At 41.3% G+C, this 24675-nt stretch overlaps 1 protein-coding gene across 1 annotated transcript in view; it reads right to left on the bottom strand.

Annotated features, from left to right (window-relative positions):
* LOC139225605 (sphingosine kinase 1-like) overlaps positions 1-23236 on the bottom strand; it is a 31673-nt gene extending 8437 nt beyond the window's left edge. Inside the window, exons 1-2 of the mRNA XM_070856391.1 lie at positions 22754-23236; positions 8850-8999 (exon numbers count right to left, since the gene is read on the bottom strand). Of these exons, the coding sequence (XP_070712492.1) occupies positions 8850-8999; positions 22754-23171 (568 nt within the window). The 5' untranslated portion in view covers positions 23172-23236. The remainder of the gene's footprint in view (positions 1-8849; positions 9000-22753) is intronic.
* Between the last annotated feature and the right edge of the window lie 1439 nt (positions 23237-24675).

Below are 24675 nucleotides of genomic sequence, written 5' to 3'. Positions count from 1 at the left end.
GAGTCCCTGGAGATTGTCAGTAAGGACTAAAACACAGGACTAAGTCAGTAAGGGCGAAAGTACAGGATTATAAAGAAAGTGACAAACTTGAATGTATTTCTATCTGAGGACACCACCTGGCTTTTACAGTAATACTTCATGTTACAGGCTGTACTATCCTTAAAGTTTCCTAAGAAGAACTTTTTTGTATTTAGTACTAATTCTAGAGAAAACTTTCAATTCATTAATTCTAATTAATTGCTTGCACCACTCAGCAGGTGAGCTGAACACAACAAAACTAACTGTCTAACTAAGAAATAACTCATAAATATTTACTTCGTGTCCCTGTTAATGACATCATTTTTCCCCCAGGAACCTTCATAGGAAATTACTAGAAAATGGCAGACCTGTAAAATAAAGTGTTTTATGGCAGTAAAGACTGTCGGAGTCTAGAGGAACATGTTTGTAGTTTGGTGGTTGACACTGACCGCTGTATGTGGACTGATAATAAGATTCATAAACTGGTGAAACTACAATTATTGGAAGATCCCCTGAAACCTCCTGAAGGATGTCTGTGGGATCTTTGTTTTTATATCTATTGGCCAAGTTTTGGAGGTGGTGAGATTCAGATCAGACATTTAGATCTTCCAGCAAGAGTTTATAAAGACCGAACACCTGCTAACCTGGACTTTCTAAAGGCTGTGAGACAACTGATAAACTGCTAAAGTTTTGGTTCCCTTACTGTGACACTGTGTTTATATGCTGTGTCATTAATGCCAAATACGATTTTAGTAAATTTGATTGTCTGATGTTGAGTTGAGTGGACTTGATTATACTTTTATCTGGACACAGTGAGCACAAGCTACTGATTGAACTATTTTACAACATATTTATCACTTCTTCATCCCTTTGAAAGTCCAAATAAACCTGTTAATTACTTTTAACATATCAATTTTCTTGCATCAAAGACATATTATTATCTTAACACAGCATAATTTCACAGGTCGGGATGTGTGTGGAGGGATGCATCTCTCTCTCTGTCTGTGTCTCTGCGCCTCCCTCTCGGTGTCGGTGTGTCTCCCTGTCGTCCATCTGAAGGTCTGAAGGGCAGAAGGAGCGCCGTGAGGTGTGAAGCAAAGTCAGTCAAGTGCAGCCGACTGTCACGACTTCAGCCACAACTCTCTGCACTTTTTCACCTGCTGAGGCTCAGCAACACGGCAGCTTTCTCTTTTTTGTCTCTCTAAACTTTCACATCATTCTTCTTTTTCTTACAGTATCGAAAACGGCCATCAGTCTTATCTACAGTATTATTTTGAATCTATTCTCTATGCTTTGTGAGAGACTTTGTTCAGAAACAAAAGCAAACATGGAGGTCATGGAGCATTTGATTCCTTTCTGTAAGATCTGCAGAGCTGCTACCACATCCAGTGAGAGAATGAGAAGCAGAGAGCACTAAGTAATTGGCTGTAAAGTTGCTGCAAGGAGAATCTTTATTATTAGTTCTCCAGTAATAGTGGCCTATCTCAGTAAATGCTCCTTACTGCGAAGACAGTAAAGAACAGCAGATGCTTGCCCAACCATAATCCAGTGCTCGAGTCACAATCTGTACATGTGACTACGTTGATACTACTGCTACTGATATTTTTGACAAGATGGAACTAGAAAAGGTTTTCAGATATTTGTTGATGTTTGAGCTACTAACATTTTAGATTTCTGTGTTCTGTCCTAACACAGTGAGATCACAGGCCTGATCTGTTCTGGACAACATGCAGGTGGTCGTATGCAGGTGTATGTGTAATAACTTTCTCTGGTGTCTTTCCATCAAAGCATCTTTACCAGAGTTACTCTCCTCATCTGAAACATATCGCTGAGTGTGAGCCGTGGTGAAATGAAACATGAAAAAAAAAAAAGAAAACATTTTCTGAGATCTGATCCTGTGTCTTTGTGTTAGTTATTGATTATCCGCCATGAGTGTTTTTATTGTAACTTTTCTCATGCAATAAAATCTATAACTATGTTTGATGGCTTGTCTTGAAGGCGGGGTTGGTTATGTAAATGTATCCAATCAAATTCCTCATAACTAAACCCCGTCTGTATATTCTGGTTCAGTCTGATGTTTGTCAAATTACTGCTGTTTCACTGTGACTTAGAAGGAGCCACCAATATTCTTGGCATCCCTCAGACACCATTTTCTCCTATCAAAACAGCATTTAGATGAACACAACAGCTAATTCTCAAATCCTTCGAGTGTTGTTTAATTTCCAAATAGGTAAATAAACTATGCAAAGGAAGAAAAGTGACTGTGTGTCTACAGAGTACAGATTAAAGTTAAGTTGTTGTCAGAGTGGAACAAAGTGGATCATATTGGGATCTGACAACATCTTGGCCACAACTAACGCGACAGCAAATCTACTAATTGCTGTTTTTGAGTGCTCATCTGTCTAAAGACAGTAAAATAAGCTCAATTTGAAACTTGACCTTTTCATAATTAATATTGATAATCAGAACATCAACATCGTTGCAACACAGATATGTTTCAGCGTGTGGTCTTGATCGAGGTCAACCGATGCAGAAACGCGTGTGTCGCTGGTGCTTTGAAGACTCGTCTTCAACATGCGTTTTGTTCCAGAAAAAACAAATCTAATATTTAATCTTCTAAATCTGAGTTTTCACCAACCAACAAGTTGTCCACTGTTGTGTCTTTTCAGTGTAAATACCTTGCTCTTCTCTTTAGTACTGCTATTGTTTTAATGTCTTAACCTTACAGGAGAACAGCATATTTGTCCCAGCCAAACACACACACACACACACACACACACGCACACACACACACACACACACACACACACAGTGAGAGAGTTCTCTGGAGAGGGATCTGATTTCTCGGCCTCTCTCCCTTTTCTAAACTCTGCAGAATAAAGGAATCAATTCCTCCTTATCAGTCCAGTCACATCGCATTTCCTTATCTATGCAGAGGAGGATAAAAAGGATCGAGGGGCCCCAATCAGCTACAGAGCTGTAGAGCAGGGACACTGCAGTTTGGTGGGAGGAGGGTGGACATCAGTTTTAGTATGCCCCTCATCACTCTGATTGATAATGGCAAAACAAGGCAGGGAGAGAGGAAAAAACAAATATTAAGGATGGAAGGACGGAGATAAGTCACACAGAGCTTGTAATGATTTTGATGGTTGTTGTTGCAGACGAGAGGAGTGCGGTAGTTTTGTCCAGCTGAGTTTCTCCCTGGGGGTAGACGCAGTGGATTGTGACTAATTGATTACAGTCATGCAGATCACTGCTTCATTACTGGCTTCTGGTCACAGCCTGGACATGGACTGTGGTGCACGTTTTTAAAATGTCCTTAGAAGGATTGGGAGATGAGTAAAACTGCAGGTCACTGTAAGGATCATAGTATTCCTTCCAACACGTATGCATATGTAAGCAGCATTGCTCACATACTTGTTTGTGGACTTTGTAAGTGATCAGAGGTGTAAACAGTACAACTGCCGGGGGGGCACATCAGGGCAAAAACATCTCAAAACTAAAACCACAACATCCTCCTGAGGAACTTGTGGTTTTACATAGGGTGAGCTCATTTTAAACATGGTGGCACTATATTCATAATATTGACTTCATGACTTGGATGGATGGATGGATGGATGGATGGATGGATGGATGGATGGATGGATGGATGGATGGATGGATGGATGCTAACTTAATTTTGCTGCCATTAGACTGCTGGAGTCTTTTTCTAGCTTCAGTTCAATTTTGTCCCACATACCTTATACTGGAGTTGAACTACAAAGAGATGACCTAATAGCCAGCATGCAGAGGAGGAGTCATTACAGAGCAGTGAGAATGAATTACAATGGTAAAGTCTCTGACAAAACAGCTAAATAATGAGTTGAAACCCGCTGTAAAGCTCTGTAAAGCCGAGGGGAGCTGCAGATTCAGGTGATAATTGTCACATTGTCAGATTTAAAATGCTCCCATCATGATGGTTTAAGTGCATGTGAAGTAACATGGCGCTCTGCCCTCGTGCTGACCTTGTATCATCCCACTAAAGGCAGCTCCAGATGACCCTCCACCCTGCTATCGCACGCATCCTGACTGCAGCTCTCCTCGAGCAGCAGTCTATTAGCTGCAGTGCTCCACCACCAAAATGACAGCAGGTGATGACAGTTAAACAGCACCGCCTTTGGAGTGTGTGTGTGTGTGTGTGTGTGCTGTTATAGCTGGAAACACTATAAACAGTGTGACAGCTTACTCAGCTGCTGAGTGGTGCCTGAGGGCGTAGCCACACAAATAAACACACAAATATGTACACACACACACACACACACACACACACACACACACACACACACACCTCAAAGTGTCTCTCACACAAACGACGGATCGCCCTTGGGTGGCTCTTCCCAAAGCTTCCCAAAGCTGAAATACCTCTGTGAATATTCTTATTTGTCAGGTGAACATCAGAGGCCATTAACTAGACATTAGTTTGCATAGCAAAGTGTCACATGTCTTTGATTGCCGCAGTGTGAACAATCTGGCCAGTCAAACATGGCGACATGTTTCCACAACCTCACAGCTTCTTAATATGTCTATTGTTACAGTCCCTCCTTAACTCTTTATGCCACTCTGCACATGGTGCCCAAAATCACCACCAAATGAGCTCTGCTTTCACCCCACTGTCCTTACATGTGACTAAAATTACACATTTTTTCCAGTGTGAACAGACAGTAATAGAAACACACCTCATCACGGACCTAGAGACACTCCCATGGGTCGTGCTGATGGCTACAGGCAGTGATAGACACTTCCTGCTCTGACGCTGCCCTCAGCAAAGCCTGAACCACAGTAGCTAACAAGAGTTTAACCATGGGAAATCTGTTGCAGTGGAAAAAAGTATATTTACACCAAGCAGCAATTACATGAAGCTGTGCTAACCACATTGAATAAGTTAAGACCTGGAAATTATTGCTTTTGCGTCCCAGGACGATGGCGGAAACTGTGTCTACAGTAAAGGTACGGCTCTAAAAAACCATGAGCTACACAGGAGCAACATGGGACAGACAGGCGGTCATCTTTTGTAGATTCATCTTCTCCGCTTGTTTCCAATCATATGAAGTAACAAACAAAAACTTTTTCAGCAAAATCAAAATGTCCTACAAAGAGAGAAGTGAGCCTGTTGTATTTAGAGACAATGAAAAGCAATGTGAAAACTTTCGCTTCTTTTTTCTAGTGCCAGCGCTGGACAAGTTCCATGATGCAACCAGACAGCTTCATTTCTTAGGCCCTCCCTGCCTGGTAAATACGCAGATCTTTCATCCTCCACAGCTCCAGGCTTTTATCATCATGACGACATTGTGATGAGTGCACTGATCTTCATGTGTAAATGTAGGAACTGTCCTCTCTGTGCCCTCTGTACTGGAGTTCATACAATAACTGTCTTCACATCCTCACATAGACCACAGCACAGAGAGGAGCTCCTCCACAATGTGTACTCTGTTAAATGAGCCATGGTACTTTGTAAGAGAGCATGTGGATGGTTGCCATAAAGGAGAGAACAAAAGACGGGAACAGAAATAAAGAAAGGAGCAGCGCAGAGAGGTTGTTGGAGCCGACATCTGTCTCCTCTGGTGAATATTTGTAATTTATATTGAGCTGATGAGTCCGAGCATGTGAGGAAGACGAGCATGTTGCTGTCGTTTAATTAATACCGTCTGACAGACATCTTAGGCTGCCTGAGCAGCCAGTGAGACTGCCTGGGAGGAATCAGTGTGCCATCTTTACTACAGCATAGACACGTGCAGAAACTCACTGACAACTGCAGAAAACACACTCTCTCGCTCTCCCTGCATCGGGCCCCCACAGCGGTGCAGTCATCCTTCATCTGTCCGTCCTCCACCCCTGGCAGTGCCCACAGCTGCCACACAGCCAAGGAGCCAATAATGAGTCTTGTCTACTTTAGCTAGCATCCGCACACAAGAGTCTTCCAACCATACGGCTCGTTCACATCCCAGCGATACACAAGAACAGATGGAAAAAGTCAAGCATTATGGCCAAACATGTTATTATAAAACATTTGTCTTTGGTACTGTGCTGCTCAAACTGGACGTGTCCCCAATTGTTCGCAAACTGCTTTAAAGATTAAACTACCCAGCAGTTCATTAAATACCTAATATTTTCTCTGCGTCAGCCTGCTATAACATTAAAATGCTGCGTACATGCTCATGTATCCCTAATAATAACCAATAATGTAACATGTAAACACTGAGGGCACATGGGTGCAGGACTTTTACTTGTAATGGAGTATTTCTGCTGTATGGTATTAGTATGTTCACTTAAGGATCTTCCACCACTGTGTATTTCTGTGTATTTGCACATCTGTGTCAGTTTTGAGGAGAGCTCTCAACACACTTCGGACCAGCTCTCTCTGGACAGGCTCTCCATTGGCTGCTGTTTAGGGCACGGTCTGTGTTTTTGGCTGGCCTCATGCAGGTGGCACAGCCTCATGGGTAAAGGGTCAATCTATGGCCTCTGCACATGACTTCTCATTTGTGATGCACTTTTCTTTGGAGCTCATCAAGTTTTATGTGTTATTGCTTACTGCGTTGTTCAGACTTAGCAAATGCAATTAGGGAGTGGTTGGCAAAGCTGTCTCTTTATCTGAAGCAAAGTATAATGATGCTGCTACTTGAGACGGATGAAGCAGCACCAGGCAAAAAGCAGCATGTGGTCAAACACAGATGTAAAGTCATTCAAACATGAGAAATCTGAACACTGGCGCAGACTCCCTGATTAAAGACAAAGGAGCTTGTGTGTGTTTCCAACGATCTATAATCTTCTTTCATGTTTCATCCTTTCATCAGCTTTTACACAGCAGCTACCATCTCTCCGTCGTTCTCTTGCTACAGTTTGTCTTATCTGGTTATGATTCTTTGTAATGGTTTACTAAGTAATTAGTGTAACTTTTGGGTTGCCAAATCATCCCTTTGCAAGTTCAAAAGGATCACAGTTTTCCTGCAATTATTAACTACTATCAATAACTCATAATGAGCATTAATTGACCATACTAGATGTTTATAGGTTTTCATTAAATAGCATTGGCATTTTTTCCATAAGTGGTCATAGGATCCATTGGAGACATTTTCCTGAAGAATTACAGAGGTAAAATAGATAAACACCAGCCAAACAGGTTTTTCACAACACTGGCAACTTAAAAAACTTGTTGGCTTATAACTCATCTAAAATACATTGGTAAAGGATTGAAGAACAAAGTCATTAGTTAGCACTTCTAAACACTTATCAAGAAGAGGTAGGCGTCTGAGTGTTGACCATGCTCACACAGCAGACGCAATAATGAGATGTACTGTTAATTAAAACAGTACACATTTCAGGTATAACACAGCTGAGGCAGATATAATTATCTGAGTCCAATGAAATATGTAAATGGGATTGTTTCTCATTCTGTGGAGCTCAACCAAAAGTCTTAATATTCTTGTACTGAAGCATCATTAAAGTGAAAGTTTTATTTTGGAAGTCTATCTGTCAGAGAGATTGTGGTAGCTAAATTTCCCCTCCAGCAGTCAGTCTTTCATGTAGATGTAGATTCAGGGATTAAATCTATTCCTATGTATTCTCCTGGATGAACTTGTCAAAAATCACATAAAGCTCAGTATCTGTGTGTTTGACGGTGAGATGATTTCTCATGCTTTTTCCTCTCTATGGTTTTCTCTCTCTCTGTCTCTCTCTCTCTCTCAGTCTGCCCTCTTTTCTCTGTCAGCGCACCTCGCGCTGTGATAAAAGACGTGGTTTTTCACCTCTTATCTGACACTACTCTGATTTATGAACAAACCCAGGAAGAGGCTGAAACTCCAAATGAAAAAAACTCTACAGGGTAATTGAAAAGATCAGGCAAAGAGCATCTATCTGTCCTGTCCTATGGGGGATGACTGAGGGTTTTTTAATAGTGCACTGTAAGATCATTACCACCCAGTGTAGATTATGGCGACGATTATGAACACATCAGTATGGGTGCCCCGCAAGATTATATCCAAACGAATCACAGCAAAAGGGGATTTTGTGCACAAATGTGTCTTTTTATCATGGACGTGTCTTTATCCATATGTGTGCACATATATTTATTACATAACAGCTCAGCACACATACGGCTTGATCAGTTTAATGATGGTGACAGCAACACGAAGAGGATTTAAACTAGAGGAGAGGGAGAGAGAAGCAGGGACATGGAGGGAAGTGTTGGTGTTGTTGTTATTAAGGCCTTTGCTGAGCTGTGTGTGTAACTGTGTGAGTGTGTGTGTTTGGTAGCGTGATTGTCCACAGTCATTGACTGTCACACTGGTGGGAGATGGATTCGTGAAAGAGCTAACTGAAGAGATCTATAACGTGTGTGCTCTGAAGGGATGCATATTAAAATATCTTTTTATAATTCAAGATTTATTATTTTTGTTCAAGCAACTAAACCTAATTCCCTTTGAACATCTGCTTTATTTATTTATTAAAGCCAGTTTCTTTCAGTCCTGTGGAGCAAGTATGGATTAAATATCTATCTCGAGGACACTTGAGCATGTATGGACTGTATGAACCCAGCCTCACTGAATGGATTGATTAACCTCTAGTTCATCCTACAGCCCATTACTGTAAATGGAGCAGATGCAAATGAAGTTTTTGGCTCTTTTTCCAAAGGCGGGTAAAACACAAAATAAATGGCAGAGAATATGAATTTTTCAAATAAAAGTGCTTCTCCTTGAATGACCGTGAGCAGACTTAGACTCAGAGTCTGCACGTAAAACTAATTTGCTGTGCTGTATATCTCTGTGTGGTGCGAACTTGTGCCTCCAACTCACCAGTGATCACCAGAGTGTGTGGGACTCCCGCCTCGTTGAGCATTCGTTGGATGTGGTTGTTGTAGAGAGAGAGCGCCTGTCCTTTCCCGCTCTGTGGGTTCACCAGCAGCATCATCCGGCACGGACGAGACAACTGGCTCAGCAGCACCCCTACGGAGAGGAGAAGAACGATGGCTGAGTGCAACGAAAACAGAAGGTACAAATGGCTGGTCGAGCTAATAACTTATGTTGGATCACATTTTAGAATAACTACATGACTATTGCGCATCACGGAAGTCAGCATCCTTCATGCTGTTGTTTGTGAGTCAGTTTTTATTTTTTCACATACAAAGGTGTCCAGGTTGACCGGACAACATGTTTACATACGCTGCACTAATCTGATCAATAATAAAGTCACTTCACAACTTAAAACCATATTTCCAAATCAAGGATCGGCACTGTTATTTGACACTGTAGCCTGCAAAGTCTTGTTTTGTTTGCACTGAGAATGAACAGAGTCTGTAGTGAGTGAAATAGCTCACTGCTCAGCTTCAGAAACCTTCACCTCAAACTTATTCATTTCCAGTCCTTGTTTTAGGCGTACTTTTGGATAAATATATTTACATGCAAAAAGGGGTAATTATTTTTCCTTTCATCTTGTTGCACTGCTGCAGAAGCTGTGCTTCCTCTGTCTTGAAGACGTAAAATTCACACTTAAGTTCTTCCAAGTCCAAGAAATCAAGTTTCTTCTGCTAAAGTCTGACTCTGTTTACCCGATTCTTTTTATTCCCTTATTTCAGTAACAGACATGAGCTTTGTCATTTACACTGTGTTTAAGAGATCAGGTTCAAGACAATGATAACCAGGTTTTTTAAGTGCATTTAAAAATGTGTTGGTTGGTAAAGTAACACAAGCAGCAGGGAACATTTCTACGGTGGAGAAGAGTGCTGGGATATTTGGAGATATGTGGAGAGGAGCTGAACACAAAACTAATCTGCTTGCATCTAACGATGGATGAGAACAGAAGTAGCAGACATTCTAAAGATTATGGTCTCAGCATGGCACAGCATGGGGCTAAAGAAGGGAGGAAGCTGGGTTTTGGCCCTCTGTCCCACAGCGTCTGAGGAGGATTAATTAAGTACTTCATAAGAATATTTATCTGGTATCTGAGACAGGACAGGGAAAACAGATATGATGGAAGTCAGATTATGGGGATAAAATTGTGCTCATGTTAATCTAGTAGTTCTGAGAGAGACATGATGAGGAAGATAAGGGGATGGTACCTCAAATGTTAGAGATAATTACACTATGGATACCTGTAAGAAAAAGATGAAGCTACTTGTCAATTCTCTTGTCTACTCTCCTTTTCTCACCTCTCCTTTAATATATGTTTTTGTGACATCTCAGCTGGGAAAGAAGTCAAATAAAAGGAGACAGAAGCACGACAGGCACATCTCACACAGTGCAGCAGTGGGATAATTTTTCAAGTAGGTACACAAAGTCCTCTCTGTTGTAGAAACGACACACTCCAGTAGGACTGTCTTCTATGTCACGCCTTGTCAGCACACACACCAAACAAAGTATTTCAGTGAAGCAGCCTGTTAGGCAAAAACACTGCAGTGATATTCCTCTTGGAGAGGGATCTCACTTTGTATTGCAGTCTGCTGGATTTTTTTTTTTTTAAAAGATCAAAACATTGGAGCGTGGAGGGAGGCGAACCATCCAAACAAGTCTGACAGCTGATAAATGAGTAACGATGGGCGGGAACAACTGAAGTGCAGATGCTCCAGGGATAGGCTCCTCTAACTGGTTCAAAATCTAATTGGGAGGATTTATTTTAACGGATACTGCACTTCCAGTTAGGAGTCACAGTGATACAACTGGAATGCAGTGAAACATGTCAGAAAATGGTTCATACATTAACGCATCAAGCTCCACCCTGCTACAACTAATGCAGTCTGTTACAACAGCTCCACAGTAAATCCCATGTAGATAGGATAGTGTAGATTCAACTGTGTGTATGCATGTGCATAGATAGATAGATAGATAGAATAAAGATAAAAGATAAAAAATATTTTCTATGTTAATTCACCTTATCAAAGAAGAGAATTCAGATATTAAACACATTTTCTGTAAATACATTTTTACTCAATTAATTAAGGCATTCATTCATCCATTCTCTATGACTGCATATTCCTGTTTGGGGTGATGCAGGGTCTTGGCTCTATCCCAGCATGCACTGGGAGAGTTGTAAAAGACAGTCCAATAAAAACACAAGCATGACCATGTGTGGTGTGGCTTGTCTCACGGTACTGTACAGTCGTGGCCAAAAGTTTTGAGAACGACACAAATATTAATTTTCACAAAGTCTGCTGCTTCAGGGTTTTTAGGTGTTTCTGTCAGATGTTTCTATGGTATACTGAAATATAATTACAAGCATTTCATAAGTACCAAAAGCTTTTATTGACAATTACACTGAGTTCATGCAACAAGTCAATATTTGCAGTGTTGACCCTTCTTTTTCAAGACCTCTGCAATTCTCCCTGGCATGCTGTCAATCAACTTCTGGACCAAATCCTGACTGATGGCAGTCCATTCTTGCATAATCAATGCTTGGAGTTTGTGGGTTTTTGTTTGTCCACCCGCCTCTTGAGGATTGACCACAAGTTCTCAATGGGATTAAGATCTGGGGAGTTTCCCGGCCATGGACCCAAAATCTTTATCACCATGCTGGGAAAGGTATTGTTCATCACCAAACTGCTCTTGGATGGTTGGGAGAAGTTGCTCTCGGAGGACGTTCTGGTACCATTCTTTATTCATGGCTGTGTTTTTAGGCAAGATTGTGAGAGAGCCCATTCCCTTGACTGAGAAGCAACCCCACACATGAATGGTCTCAGGATGCTTTACTGTTGGCATGAGACAGGACTGATGGTAGCACTCACCTCGTCTTCTCCGAACACTTTCTTGGGTGCCCTGGAGCCTGTTTGGCAACAATTGAACCTCTCTCCTTGAAGTTCTTGATAATCCGATAGATGGTTGACTGAGGTGCAATCTTACTAGCTGCTATAAACTTCCCTGTTAGACCCTTTTTGTGCAATGCAATGATGACTGCACGTGTTTCCTTGCAGGTAACCATGGTTAACAGAAGAGGAACAATGATGTCAAGCACCATCCTCCTTTTAAAGTGTCCAGTCTGTTATTCTAACTCAATCATGACAGATTGATCTCCATCCTTGTCCTCATCAACACCCACACCTGTGTTAACGCAGGAATCATTGAAATGATGTTAGCTGGTCCTTTTGTGGCAGGGCTGAAATGCAGTGGAAATGTTCTTTTGGGGATAAAGTTCATTTTCAAGGCAAAGAGGGACACTCCTCATAACATGGAGTATATGCAAATTGCCATTATAAAAACTGAAGCAGCAGACTTTGTGAAAATTAATATTTGTGTCATTCTCAAAACTTTTGGCCACGACTGTACTGTAAAAAATGAAATATGCTCATTTATACTCACTTTCTAAACATTTTGGTCACAGACTTATTAAAGGTTTGATGACTGACACGCTGCTAGTTATGGGACTACAAGTGAACGACGATGATGGTATCTTTTTATTCATTGCCAGTCCAGTCCTATATATCAAAGTGGAAAAAGTGTTTCCAGAAATAATTTTAAAAATAACTGCAGTTAAATTAAAACATAGCAAGGGTGGGAATCAGATATGCAGAATATGCCATGCATACGTTTCAACTCCGATGTACCAAATTTATATTTCGGTTATCGTCTTGACAGATTTAGACTTTCTCTGCAGGATGAATATTTCTGTGGAGTCATCTCCAAATCATAACGACTGGACTCCTGAGGCAAAGCCACACAAGTGCCCTCATGAATCAGCTGCCATGACAGCTGGCTCTGAGGGCCCTGACCTTGCTGTCTGTGTGCCCCACACCCACGCAGGCCTTGTTGGCTAAATCCAACCCCATGCCACTTCCTGTGTGCCACCCCTCCCCGTCTCAAAACATTCCAGAGGGCACTATCTATCTACTCGTCTCCGTCTGTCCACGCTCTGGGTTTCCTCCTCTGTCATTAACTCGGCTGCAGCGACATCATGGCACAGAGCCAAAATTTGACATGCACCTAATACGGCACATTACAGTCCACAGAAACACATAGAGAATATATTATACAACCTTAACAGTCATTATCCACCATACTGCAGTGGCTTTTTAATGAAAATGTAAGTTACTCCTCTTCATTGAGGATTCAGCAGATAACATGTTTGGTGCGTTCGTACAGTGTTGGGAGTAGTCCAGATTGAAGTGATGATATATGTTGCTAGTGATGAACATACAAGGTCAAAGACACTTTTAATTTAGTCTGTTATGTTATCAGTTTGTGACAAACAATGATGACAGTGCTCTGACAGGCATAATTACCTGAAAAAGCACTGCCTTGGATGAAGTCACTATGTGGGTGACACTACCGTAGATTAAAAAGCAACTGAATCATCGTCCTCATAAACAGCAGCTGGGATGAAAAAGATGAAAAACAACTGCAGCAACAAAGCTCCGCTCTGCATCTCAACTACATTCACTTGATGTGAGATTACAGACGACTCATCTGCTCCCTTCAAACCAAAAGCATGGGAACTGTCCCGTTTCTTAATGGAATAATCACTACTGAGGTATTCGCCGTAGGAAATGACAGCCTAAATGAAAGGGAAAAACCCAGGAGCCGGAAAAAACACATTTTCCAGCAAGGTTCCCTATAATAGCTATCTGGGTGCATATAGAGTCTGAGAACAGACAGCTTTCTTAGCTCATTCTTAGCACATTCAGCAGGATGGATGTCAGCTTCTATTAACCGGGCCCAGAAATGAAGGTTTGACTTCAAATGTACATCTTCCAATTTCCTGGAAGAGAGGGCATGTTTACTTATTTATTTGTGTGCATTTCCACTTTTCATTGATATAAAAAGGCATTGTATTTCTGCAGCATTTGTCTTTGCTGATGTCCAGAGATTTTACATGAAATGAGACGAGGGTAGAAGGCAGACATTACTCAGCATGTTGTCCTTGCATGGCCACTCTCTATTTGACGACTCGTGCACGCTGACTCATTGTTATGACCAGTGCATACGTCAGTCTTACTGGTGTCTCACTCAGCTTCCCTAAAATCAGCTCCCCATCAGCAGTGAACCATGACGAAGCATTAATTGTCTCTGATTAAGGAACAAAGGATGAATCTTGAAAACTGCCAGGATTTCATCACTTTTAGCTTTGACTACCACACCACTTAGCCCGTGTGATTTTGTAAGTCAGATGGGACCAGTTCCACTCTGTCCAGATGTCCTGATGTCATTTGGGATTTAAAGGGAGCGGAGAGACATCAGGGTGTGTCGTGCTTTGTGTTTAAAAGCGCATTTCATTTGTGTGCATGTCAAATTTTTCAGACCATAATAACAAGCAGCCAAGTCAGAAAAACCGGTCACGTTATCCTCGAGAATTTATAACAGCTACAATATCTATCTGTTTGTATGAATAAGTGTAAACAATCAGCTGGCAACATAAATGCCGAGTCACCATCACTGGCAATAAGCCCACACTTAAATAAAAACCATTTGTAACACTATTACAAATAACGGAACTGGAAGGGAGCTATACATTGCTTTCATTAAGGGTTTCACAATTCTATTTGACTTTCAATTTTAAGTTCACTATTAAATTCAATTTTCGATTTGAACTTTTTTTCCAGCACTGACTATAGGTTTATATATATATATATATATATATATATACACACACACACATATATATACACATATATATATATACACACACACACACATATATATATATATATATATATATATATATACACACACACACACACATATATACATATATATATACACACACACATATATACACACACACACACACATATATATACATATATACACACACACACACACACACATATATATATATATATATATATATATATATATATACACACACACACACACATACACATATATATGTTGAGCCCCACTGGGATTTGTGTGCCAGAGGGCCAGTAGGCTACACCGCTGGAGACTCATGTTAGAGTGTTCTCCGGAGCAACATATGAACATATAATCCTAACCCACTGAAAACCTGCTGAATGTTACTAACTCCTGGTAACATGAAGATGTCGAAGGCAAGAGGAAAGCACGAAAATGTTTTTGTTCTTCTAAAACAGAGTGCAGAAAAAGGCTGAAAGCAGCTGCACCAGCCATGTCATTGACCATTAAACTGTGTAAACCCGTTCTAGTAGGACCTCCAAATACAAGCATGTACTTGAAAATGAGCATAATATGGAACCTTTAATCAAAACATGGTCATGAATTGTATTTTGTGCACTCCATTTGCAATGGACGTTGCTATTTGCTGCTCAGTGGTGATGTGGGCTCTAAGCCTTGACCAGCACCCATTCGGAGATTAATTATCAATTAATAATACATTTTGACCTGGTACTTATACCCTCCCTGTCACCTGTAATATGACAGACATGTCTAAATGCCACTACATGTTTGTCCCAGGCCAGCTGAGTGATAGATGTTGAAGAAACAAAATAAAAAGAAATGAATAATCACAAAAACAACACACCTAAAGCTGAGAACTAAGCTCCAGCTGCAATGACAAATGTGTAAACTGTTGAAATGATGATTTTGTGTATCCTAGTGGGACCATCTGAAACCAGCCAGCCGTGCGGAGTTCCAGAAAACATCCTTTTTGGAGATATGAGTTTGTCATCTGATAGCGCTACTGTAGCAGACTACATACCAACAGTAACCTCATGATAGCAATTTAGAGAAAGAGCACAATGTCTGGGACGTATCCGTCATGATTAGAGGTTCAGCCCTTACACTCAGATGTCACATCATTCATAGTAAGATGTTTTATTTGGAGCTTCAAGGTTTGGATCTGAACCGAAGTTACTGTGGACCTGTGGTAGTGGAACCTAACTACAGTAATAATTACATTTACTCCACTGCATCACTTTTACTCAACAACATTTCAGAGAGAAATATTGTACTTTTCACACAGCTACATTTACCTGACTTTAGCTGCAGGCACTATACAGAACAAGATTTTACGTTGATGATCACTATACAAATATGACTCATTGTTATAGATTAAACTGCCAAACAAAATATAAAGTATGATAATTGAATAATAATAACCTCTGTGTACTAAGTATGCTTACTTACTGATAATACCTCTGCACTTTTACCTGAATAAGATTTGAATACAGGACTTTTACCTGTAACAGATTAATAATAAAATTACTGAATATTAGTGCTGTTGGTAATAGTCAGGAGAGACCAGTGAAACAGACAACATTGTCACAATGTTAGTTACTGGTGTGTTTTACAAACTTAACTGATCTGAAAATCCCATGCATCAGAAAACATTAAAACCTTTAAATAAAGGCCTGTCAATCACCTTAAAGAGCGATATAATTTTCTATTCCTGTATTTTGATGTTTAGTGGTGGGACTACCCTTTTTGCTGAATCACCTTTAAAGTAACTTTATCTTTCCTCACTGGACCAAACTGCAGTAACATTTAGGTGCAGTGAGGCGATAATTCTCGTCCATAATGTTGTCTGTAAATCAAAGAGTGGAAGCTGCTCAAGCACACAGCGGATTTTCTGCTGAGCCAGAACCACAAAGGGTGTGGAGGGAGGAGGAGGAGGAGGAGGAGGAGGTGGCGGTGGTTAGCTTGCTGTAGACCTATATTAGGAAAGGCAGCGAGTTTACGACATTGAGGTTCTTATTAAAATCATCCTGCCTTGTCTGTCAACCTCTTAGCTGCAGTGTATCCCCTGCATTGTTACAGCAAAGAGATGTGTGTGTTGTGAGACAGAGAGAAAGGTCAGGAAAGCAGAAAGCAGAGAGAGGATGTAACCGCCGCCTGCCTCTTTGTGGAACGATGTGCGTCCCATCTGGGTATTTTAGGCTGCAGGGTCAGATTAGGGAGGGGAGGTTAGGTTGTTGCATGAAAACAAACTTTGCAGAAGTCAGTCGGTTATACTGATTTAATGTTTAGTTTCAGGTTTCTCTTAATGGGAACTGGAGCTTAGATTCTTAATTAGCATCAGCTCAGGCACTATGTTCTTCCTGCTACTATCAGTGACATAAGAGCAAAACATGAAATTACAGCAAACTGTAAAAAAAAAAAAAAAAGCTAAATGCATATAAAATTTGCAGTGTGCCGGCGTATGGAGGAAATGGACTTCCCACCATAAAAAAAACCCACAACCACATGTTCTTTTACCAGGCAAATGCAGACTTTCTCTGAGGTGAACCAGCTGCTCTGTAGGCTGGATGGTCAATTAGTGGTTGTTGTTGTTGTCGGTGTATCACAGAATGACTTAAGAGGTCACGTCTGAGAATAGCAAACTGAGTGAGCACCGAATGGTTTTTATGTGTGGCGGTATGATGTACAGAAAGTCATCCTCTAGTTTGTGATGTAAATATTCTGCAACACCAGCAGCAGCATCAAAGTTTGATGGGGTTTAGGCTGGAGTGTGTTTTTCACAGATACGCTCTGTCATTTAGATGCGCTCATGGCTAGAGAAAGAGAGCGGGCAGGACGCTGTCATTACAGACACAGAGCTGCTGTGGGCCCCCAGAGCCGGAGAAAGCTCCAGAGAGGCTGAATCAGAGGTCTCGACAGCACGTCAAGCTCTATCACAACGTATAAACAATGAAGGAGAGTCCTTAGGGAGAGGACTGGTGCTACCACCCCCCCCCCCCCCCCACACACACACACACACACACACACACACACACGAAAAAAAGACATACGGGACTGTTCGGATATAATTACACAATAACCTGTATAAACCTGATAAAACCAGATCCTTTTCTCCTTTACTACTGTAGCCGCAAGTCGGACAACCTCTTATGAAATACGTGGTTTCAGTTGTAAGTTTCATCATTCTAGTCCTTTAAAGACTGATTAATCATGAGGGTGTGATACTTGATGGGATCAGTCACATGGTTTATCACACTAAACTCCTCACTAAACTCACATTTGTCATTTACTGACCGGCACATTGTTCTTGGCGCACAGTCACACACCCACAAAAGACTCAAGCAATGAATTCTCCTAAAACATACTGCATATGAAAATACGTAATAGTGAGCACGAACACCAGAAGAGAAACCAGCTTATAGTAAGTCTGTATTTTCATTACAATGTCTGTAACGGAGCTTTACTACTAAAGTGGTTTACACTGATTTAAAGTCATTAACTTGTCACAGACGCTGTGAGCTGCTGCACTACTCTTAGTCATACAGCACTCATCAAAAGCCTGAGTGCCCCGTTATACGGAGGCTGAAACTAACTATTACTTTCACAGTCGATGTATCTGCCGATTTTCTTCTTAATTCTGAGATTAATTGCTGATCAGCACAACAAGGAAAAGCAGCAAATTCTCATATTTGAGTGACTGGAAGCATCAGATTTTGCTGCAATTTTGCTTTAAAAAATTACAGAAAACAATGATTCACTTATCAAAATAGTTGCTGGATAATCAACCACTTGTTGCAACTCTTTTAAATGATAAAAAAATATAAAGGTGACGTTGCAGAATTTGGCAGGAATTTCTTGAAATCTTGAATCACTCAAAAGTCACCCTTTGCTAAGAAAGCGGCATCACGTGATCACAGTATTAAATTGAAATTGAGTGTTACAGAGCCCATAAATGAGTTGTCCCAGCTTCAGCTCTGTCCCAGCCAGAGGTAATGTATTAGTAATAGCCTTGACTGGCTAAGAGAGGCCTGGATTTTGCTGCTAAAAGGAGCACCGTCGGTCCCCCCCCCCCCGAGAGTGAAGGTGCTTCTTATCTGGCTTTCCATCGGTGCCGTTTCCATGGTTTCACACTTTCAGTGACAGCCTCATTCAGTTGTAGTGCATTAGCATGAGTCATGATCAATGTGATGATAAAAGTTCCTCTTCGACACCTTGTCTTCCTTAGGTGATGATTATAATGCTATGGAATTAATTTACCTATTAGGATTTACTCAGCATGTCACAGTGGCCACACAGCAGCACGGTGATATACTTGATCTGGTAAAATCAAGATGGCTGTACATTGAAAATGACCCAGATAAAGTTTCTTAAAAAATAAAAAAGGCTGGACCACAGTGCTGGTGCGCCTGTATCTGCTCAGTGACAGAGCTGTGTGATTGACCAGATATATCCTAACCCAAATGTATTAATTCTCATTACTTCTAATGTATTAATTCTCATTAGTTGCTAATGGGCTGTAATTCATTGTCATTGGACAGTGGCTGTCAGCTGCTTAGGCCTGACAATGATCGATAGTGATTGATTCAATCGATACCAGTAACGTCTCTGCCTGTTGCCACCACCTGACTCACGATACTGCTCCAACTGAACTGAGTGCATTTATTGACGACATAGGATCAATACTGTTTAGGACATACTTGGCAAAGCATCTGAACAGTCAATAGTAATTGTCAGAGCAGAGATGATATTTATGAGGGACTTAAGTCAGCGCCCCTGACATGTAAAGAACTAGCGTCAACAAAGACTGATGTGTGTGTGTCACCTCCTGTCACCTCCAATCTTCTGTTGAGAGCTGCACTTGAACACACCACAAAGACAAGAGCCAGCAGCTAGCTGGCTGCAATGTGAAGTTTATTCTGCACTTCCTCTCCTTGAGATCAAATAATTGGTCTGTAATCCAGCGGGCCAAATTCATTATAGAAAGGCAAAGAAAACAAACTAGGAAACCATATTAACACTGGTTAAAGTAAAAAAAAGTTTTCCGTGCTTTTGCTCTGGCATCGTTCGCCTGTGGTCTGTGACCTGCTCTCTAACACAGTAAAGGTACACTGCACAATAACTGGCCAAAGGAGGCCCAGCAGTGAGCCCCAGGGCCAACTTAACAGACTTGATTATTATCATGCAAACTAGTATTGACGCCATGAACATGAGAGTGGAGTCACAAATTAGAGCAGGAAAGCAATGCAGGGCAACCTGACCAAACACACCCAGCACCTGTTCTGTTTGAACATTGAAGCCAGATGGCCTAATACTGATGGAAAAATGACAAGAAGAGAGCTGGTGTCCTGGACAACAAACATTTACAGTAAAACACAGACACTATGGTACATTTGACACCTAAATCAAAGATTGTTATAATTCTCTCTTTGGAAGCGTTTAGAGACAGACGAGGAAATGCTTTCTGAATAATTCTGTGAGCACACCGGAAGTCAAGCCAGTGACACATGCGCCAGTATTGATGGAGAGGTCAGACAGGCGGCACTGACCTCATTTAGACTAATGGTTTGGATGCAGAGCTCCTGAACATGATTCAGTAAGGTTCACAAGGCCTCTGGCATAATACGTAACTTCCTGTAGACTCCTTTTTAGGCCGCAATCCTCTCATCACATTCCAGAGATAACAAAGACCCCTGCAGCCTTGTGAGGGTTCAAATGAAAGCTACTGACCACAGAAATACTCAGAAAACTTCGGCAGGTAGCCCTGAAGTAGGAATACACACAGCTAATATTCTTTCACTTATGGTTTTGCAATATATAAAAACAAAACTCTTGGTCAATGACTTCTTCTTAAAATATGGCCCGTGCAGGTTTACAGTAGGGCTGCAACTGATGAGTGTAAAATGTACATGATGTTTTCAGAGCCTAAGGTGATATCTTCAATTTGATTGTTTGCCAAACAACATAACATAACAACATAGCAGGACATCTTCACATTTGAGTGTCTAAAACCATCAATAATCGTTTTCAATATGAGAATAACGGCACACATTTTCTGTCCAGTTTCAGAAAGTTACAGAAACTAAGCCACCTGATCATCTGACAGGCAGTTCTAATCAAGTACACTGGTACCTTTATGTTTCCGTGAAGTTTTGCATAAATGCATGTCTAAATAAAACTGAGCCTGTTAGGATTTAATTAAATTCTTACAATCAGGAAATAAAACTGTGTGCGTGACAATGGCTCCAGGTGTTTCAAAGCAAAAGTGTTTTTAGGGATAAGCTGGGTGGAGGCAGAGCTGCGTTACACGACTACAGAGCAGCCATGGAGACCTTTGTGTGAGGTTCTCTGTCCCACGGTAGAAAACTTGTTAAGTCACTGTCTCAGGTTAAGCTCCAGGCAGAGGCATCACATTATGTTTACAAGAACACAATACCATCTTGAGTTGCAGTATATTTAATATTTTTTCCTTTTTTTGGTGATTTAGCAACATTGTTTTCAAAACTGTCATGCCAGTGAAGCCAGTTGAATTGAATTGAAGGGAACTGCTTAAAGTCGGTTCCCCTCCCCTCTGACAATGACAGGCAGTATAGACTTGCAGCATATTTTGCCTCGTTAAAAATACATTTGTGCAAATGGGGAAATGCTATCTGGGTCACAGAGTGCCTGTGATACCATGGCTGTGTGGAGGAAAAAGTTTGTGTGAGGCAAAAAAACTGCACTTTATGTTTTTCTACGTAGAGCTGGGACAGCTTGGTGAGGAGGACAAATAATGAGATAACTTATCTTTAGAAATCTCCAATTATAGAACGTTTTCCCACCGGAGTAATTATACCTCTTGGCATTACATGAACTCAATAGCAGTGATATCAAGTTGTGTTTCTCAGGTGTCTTTTATGTTAAAATACTTTGTTTGCAGACAGGAGATACTGAAATGTGACTCTCCATAACACAGCAGTCCTATTGTTTTATTCATATATGGAGTAGGTTAAAGGTAATGAAATATCCTGGGACAGATAAGAGACGAAGATCTGGTTCTATACAGGATATACCTCTGAACTCAATATCGGTGATGTTGCCTCGTGTTTTTCAGGGGTGTTTTACATTAAAAGGGTGTGTTTGAATTCGGGAGTTAATGTGAGACTGTATCTGACCAGTCCGTTTGTTTTATGAATTTAAGGAAGAGGTCAGAGGTATCAGAACAATAGGCCAAGGTGGAGCTGATTAAGTGACAAGAAACCTGTTGTGTACAGAAAATGAACAGATAGGCCTACGACTATCAGCTAACTAAACAGAGGTGAAAACTGACCTGATGAAAAACTAATGAGAATAAACCAGTCGGGTTGGGTTTAACCATTAAAAGCAGATGTAAACAGATAACAGACCTATAGCAAAGTGTAGTACAGGTATAGGAATAGGTGTAGATGGTATGGCTGCAGTATTTGTGACGTTTCTTTCCAAAATCTTGCAACTTAATCAGTTATTTTATCACAAGCCTGCCAGATCATTTCTCTGAAGTGACTAATGAAACAGCAGGGCTCAAGCAATTAACCTATCAATCGATCGTCAGATAATCCTATCCATCCTCACTATTTTGATGAATGTTTAATCATTTTTCAAGCATTATCAAGTTCCATCGTCTGATTTGCTGCTTTTCTTTGTCAGATGTGATAGAAAACTGACAACGTTTCAGTTTTTTTGACATATTAAACGTGTGGTTGATTACTCTACAAAAATAATCAACAATGAAATAAAAAATCATTAGTTACAACAGAGCTTATAAGCGTTGCTAATTAATATACACAGTGCACTGTAGTGATAGAGGCTTTAAGACAGAGGCATATCTAAACTGATGCCCCGTGTTGTAGAAGTTAGGATCCAGTAGCCTTTATGATTTTCAGTGTATATTGTGATTTATGGTTCATTCACTTACTAATCAATACAACGCAGTGGGAGAAACAGGGGGTTGAGAGGGCACCACGTCTCATTTCCCCCCTGCATTAATGACCTCCACTCATTAGTTGACTGTCTTGATAACTATTTTCGCCTAAAGAAACACATCATACCGTATAAAACTGAACGTAACTAGTGTAAACTTTTCCCTCTGGTTATTAAGGGACACTCACCGTCTCTTGGATACTGTTGCCGGGCAGAGCGCTCCCGGACAGCGCGAGCCCACTTCTCCGCCTCCTCCAGGTTAGCGCGCGGCTCCTGGAGCGCTGCGAGGCGGAAGCACTGCTCCACTCTCTGCCGCGAGACCCCGGAACTCACCCAGCGCCGCTTCAGCGGGTAGAAGTATGTGGACAGGTACGCTGCCGGGTCCGCGCTGTCATCCTCCCGGTAAGCCCGGCAGCCGACGCAGTCCCTCAGACTGAGCACCACCTTGTTCCGCCCGACAGGTGTCGAAGTGAGCCTCTGGACGATGAGGTCCCTCTCAGTCAAGCTCACCGCGCACCTGACTTTTCGGTTACCGGTGACCGTGAATTCCCCGTACAGCGAGACCGGGTTGGTGCAGCAGTCCGATTCAGCTCTCCTCTGGTCCATCCTGAGCGGACGGAGGAGACCGAGACGCGGGGGAGGGGGGACAGAGCAGCAGCCACACTGTCACATAGCTGCCCGGCGGGATGGTGCGAGCAGAGTGGAGACTACAAGACTGCGACTGACAGCCTGGTGCTGGACCGGCGTCCACGGTAACAGAATCAAACACACCACATCCGGTTACATTTCAAAATAAGACTCCTGCCTACGAGCGTTGTTCCACACGCACACTTACACACAAGGTGTCTACTGCTATTATTCTATTGATATTATTGGGACACTGAGGTCGTGTTTCAGCCCCGTTTTTTCTACTATTTTTTCTTTTACAATCAAAAGCATAAACACTGTGATGATTCCAGTTTTTCCCTTCTCAGTATATCCAAGTTTGACAACTTTATGGCCAATAAAAAACAAATAAATGGTGGGGAAGGTTTTCTTTTGTCTTTTGAGGCAAAATCAGGTGAACTAACCAAGCATTTGGTATTTGGTGTCAACATCAGGACGGTGGTCAGGTCTCATCTGGTTTGCTGAGGGCAAAAATCAGCTGCTGGGCCCCTCAGCTCTCCAATGTCCTCCCACTTTCTATTCAATATGTTTATTTTTATCATGCCATTTGATATTGTTATCTGGTGGTTCTGATGTTCCCAAGCAAAATTTCAATGAAAATAGCACAAATCAGTTGATGCACAGTCAGCCCAGAGCTCCCTGGGCGTCTGAACGCCAGAGAGGTGGCCCACTTTGCCTGGTCGGCCCTCAGCCTTACTGAGTGTCATAGACACTATCAGTGGGTACTGGAGAGGTGTCTTTGGATGTTTTGATATGTTAAGAGCACTAGGTGGAGTGAATTATTGCGGAGTGATCTCAAATACTTGATATTAATATTAAGGAATTTATTGCCTTATTTAGAAAATGTTTGTGTTTCAGGTCAGTGAAGTATTGAATTTAATCAGCTTCACAGATTTTTGCTCATTTTGAACAGATATACACTATATCCTCCTGAACAACTCGTGCTTTTATTTCTGAGGTGAATGCCGCCCAGTCTCTGAGTGGTTGTGGTTTCCTGCTGACTTGACGCATCTCTGCCTGACAGCAGTTTACATTGAACTTTACTGTTCAGGAGTTAAAAAGCTGCTCGGCCCGTTAAAAAGAGGCGGTGTGCTGCCTCCCAGTGGTAAAATGAGGGTCACACCAGGTGATCAACTCCATTATCACCTGTGTCAAATTAATGAACTGTATTTACTGCATTCATAACAATATTGCCCATAAAACTGAGCCATTATTTCTGTGTCTCCTTACTGAAGTGAGATAATGTGATGAGTTGCAGTCGTCTAGAGGCATATTAAGTTCACCTTTACTTTATACTACTGATAGATAATATTTTTTATTTATCAATATTTTTTCCTTATCAGACGTACCAATTTGTTGTCATGGCTTCTTTATATAAATGAAATTGAACTCTGAGCCTTGTTTTCCTCCATTTTCTTTGAGATGCCTGACAGGTTCTCTTCAT

This window comes from Pempheris klunzingeri, chromosome 3 (assembly GCF_042242105.1).
Source record: "Pempheris klunzingeri isolate RE-2024b chromosome 3, fPemKlu1.hap1, whole genome shotgun sequence".
NCBI lineage: Eukaryota > Metazoa > Chordata > Actinopteri > Acropomatiformes > Pempheridae > Pempheris > Pempheris klunzingeri.
This window is presented reverse-complemented; position numbering and strand designations above follow the sequence as displayed.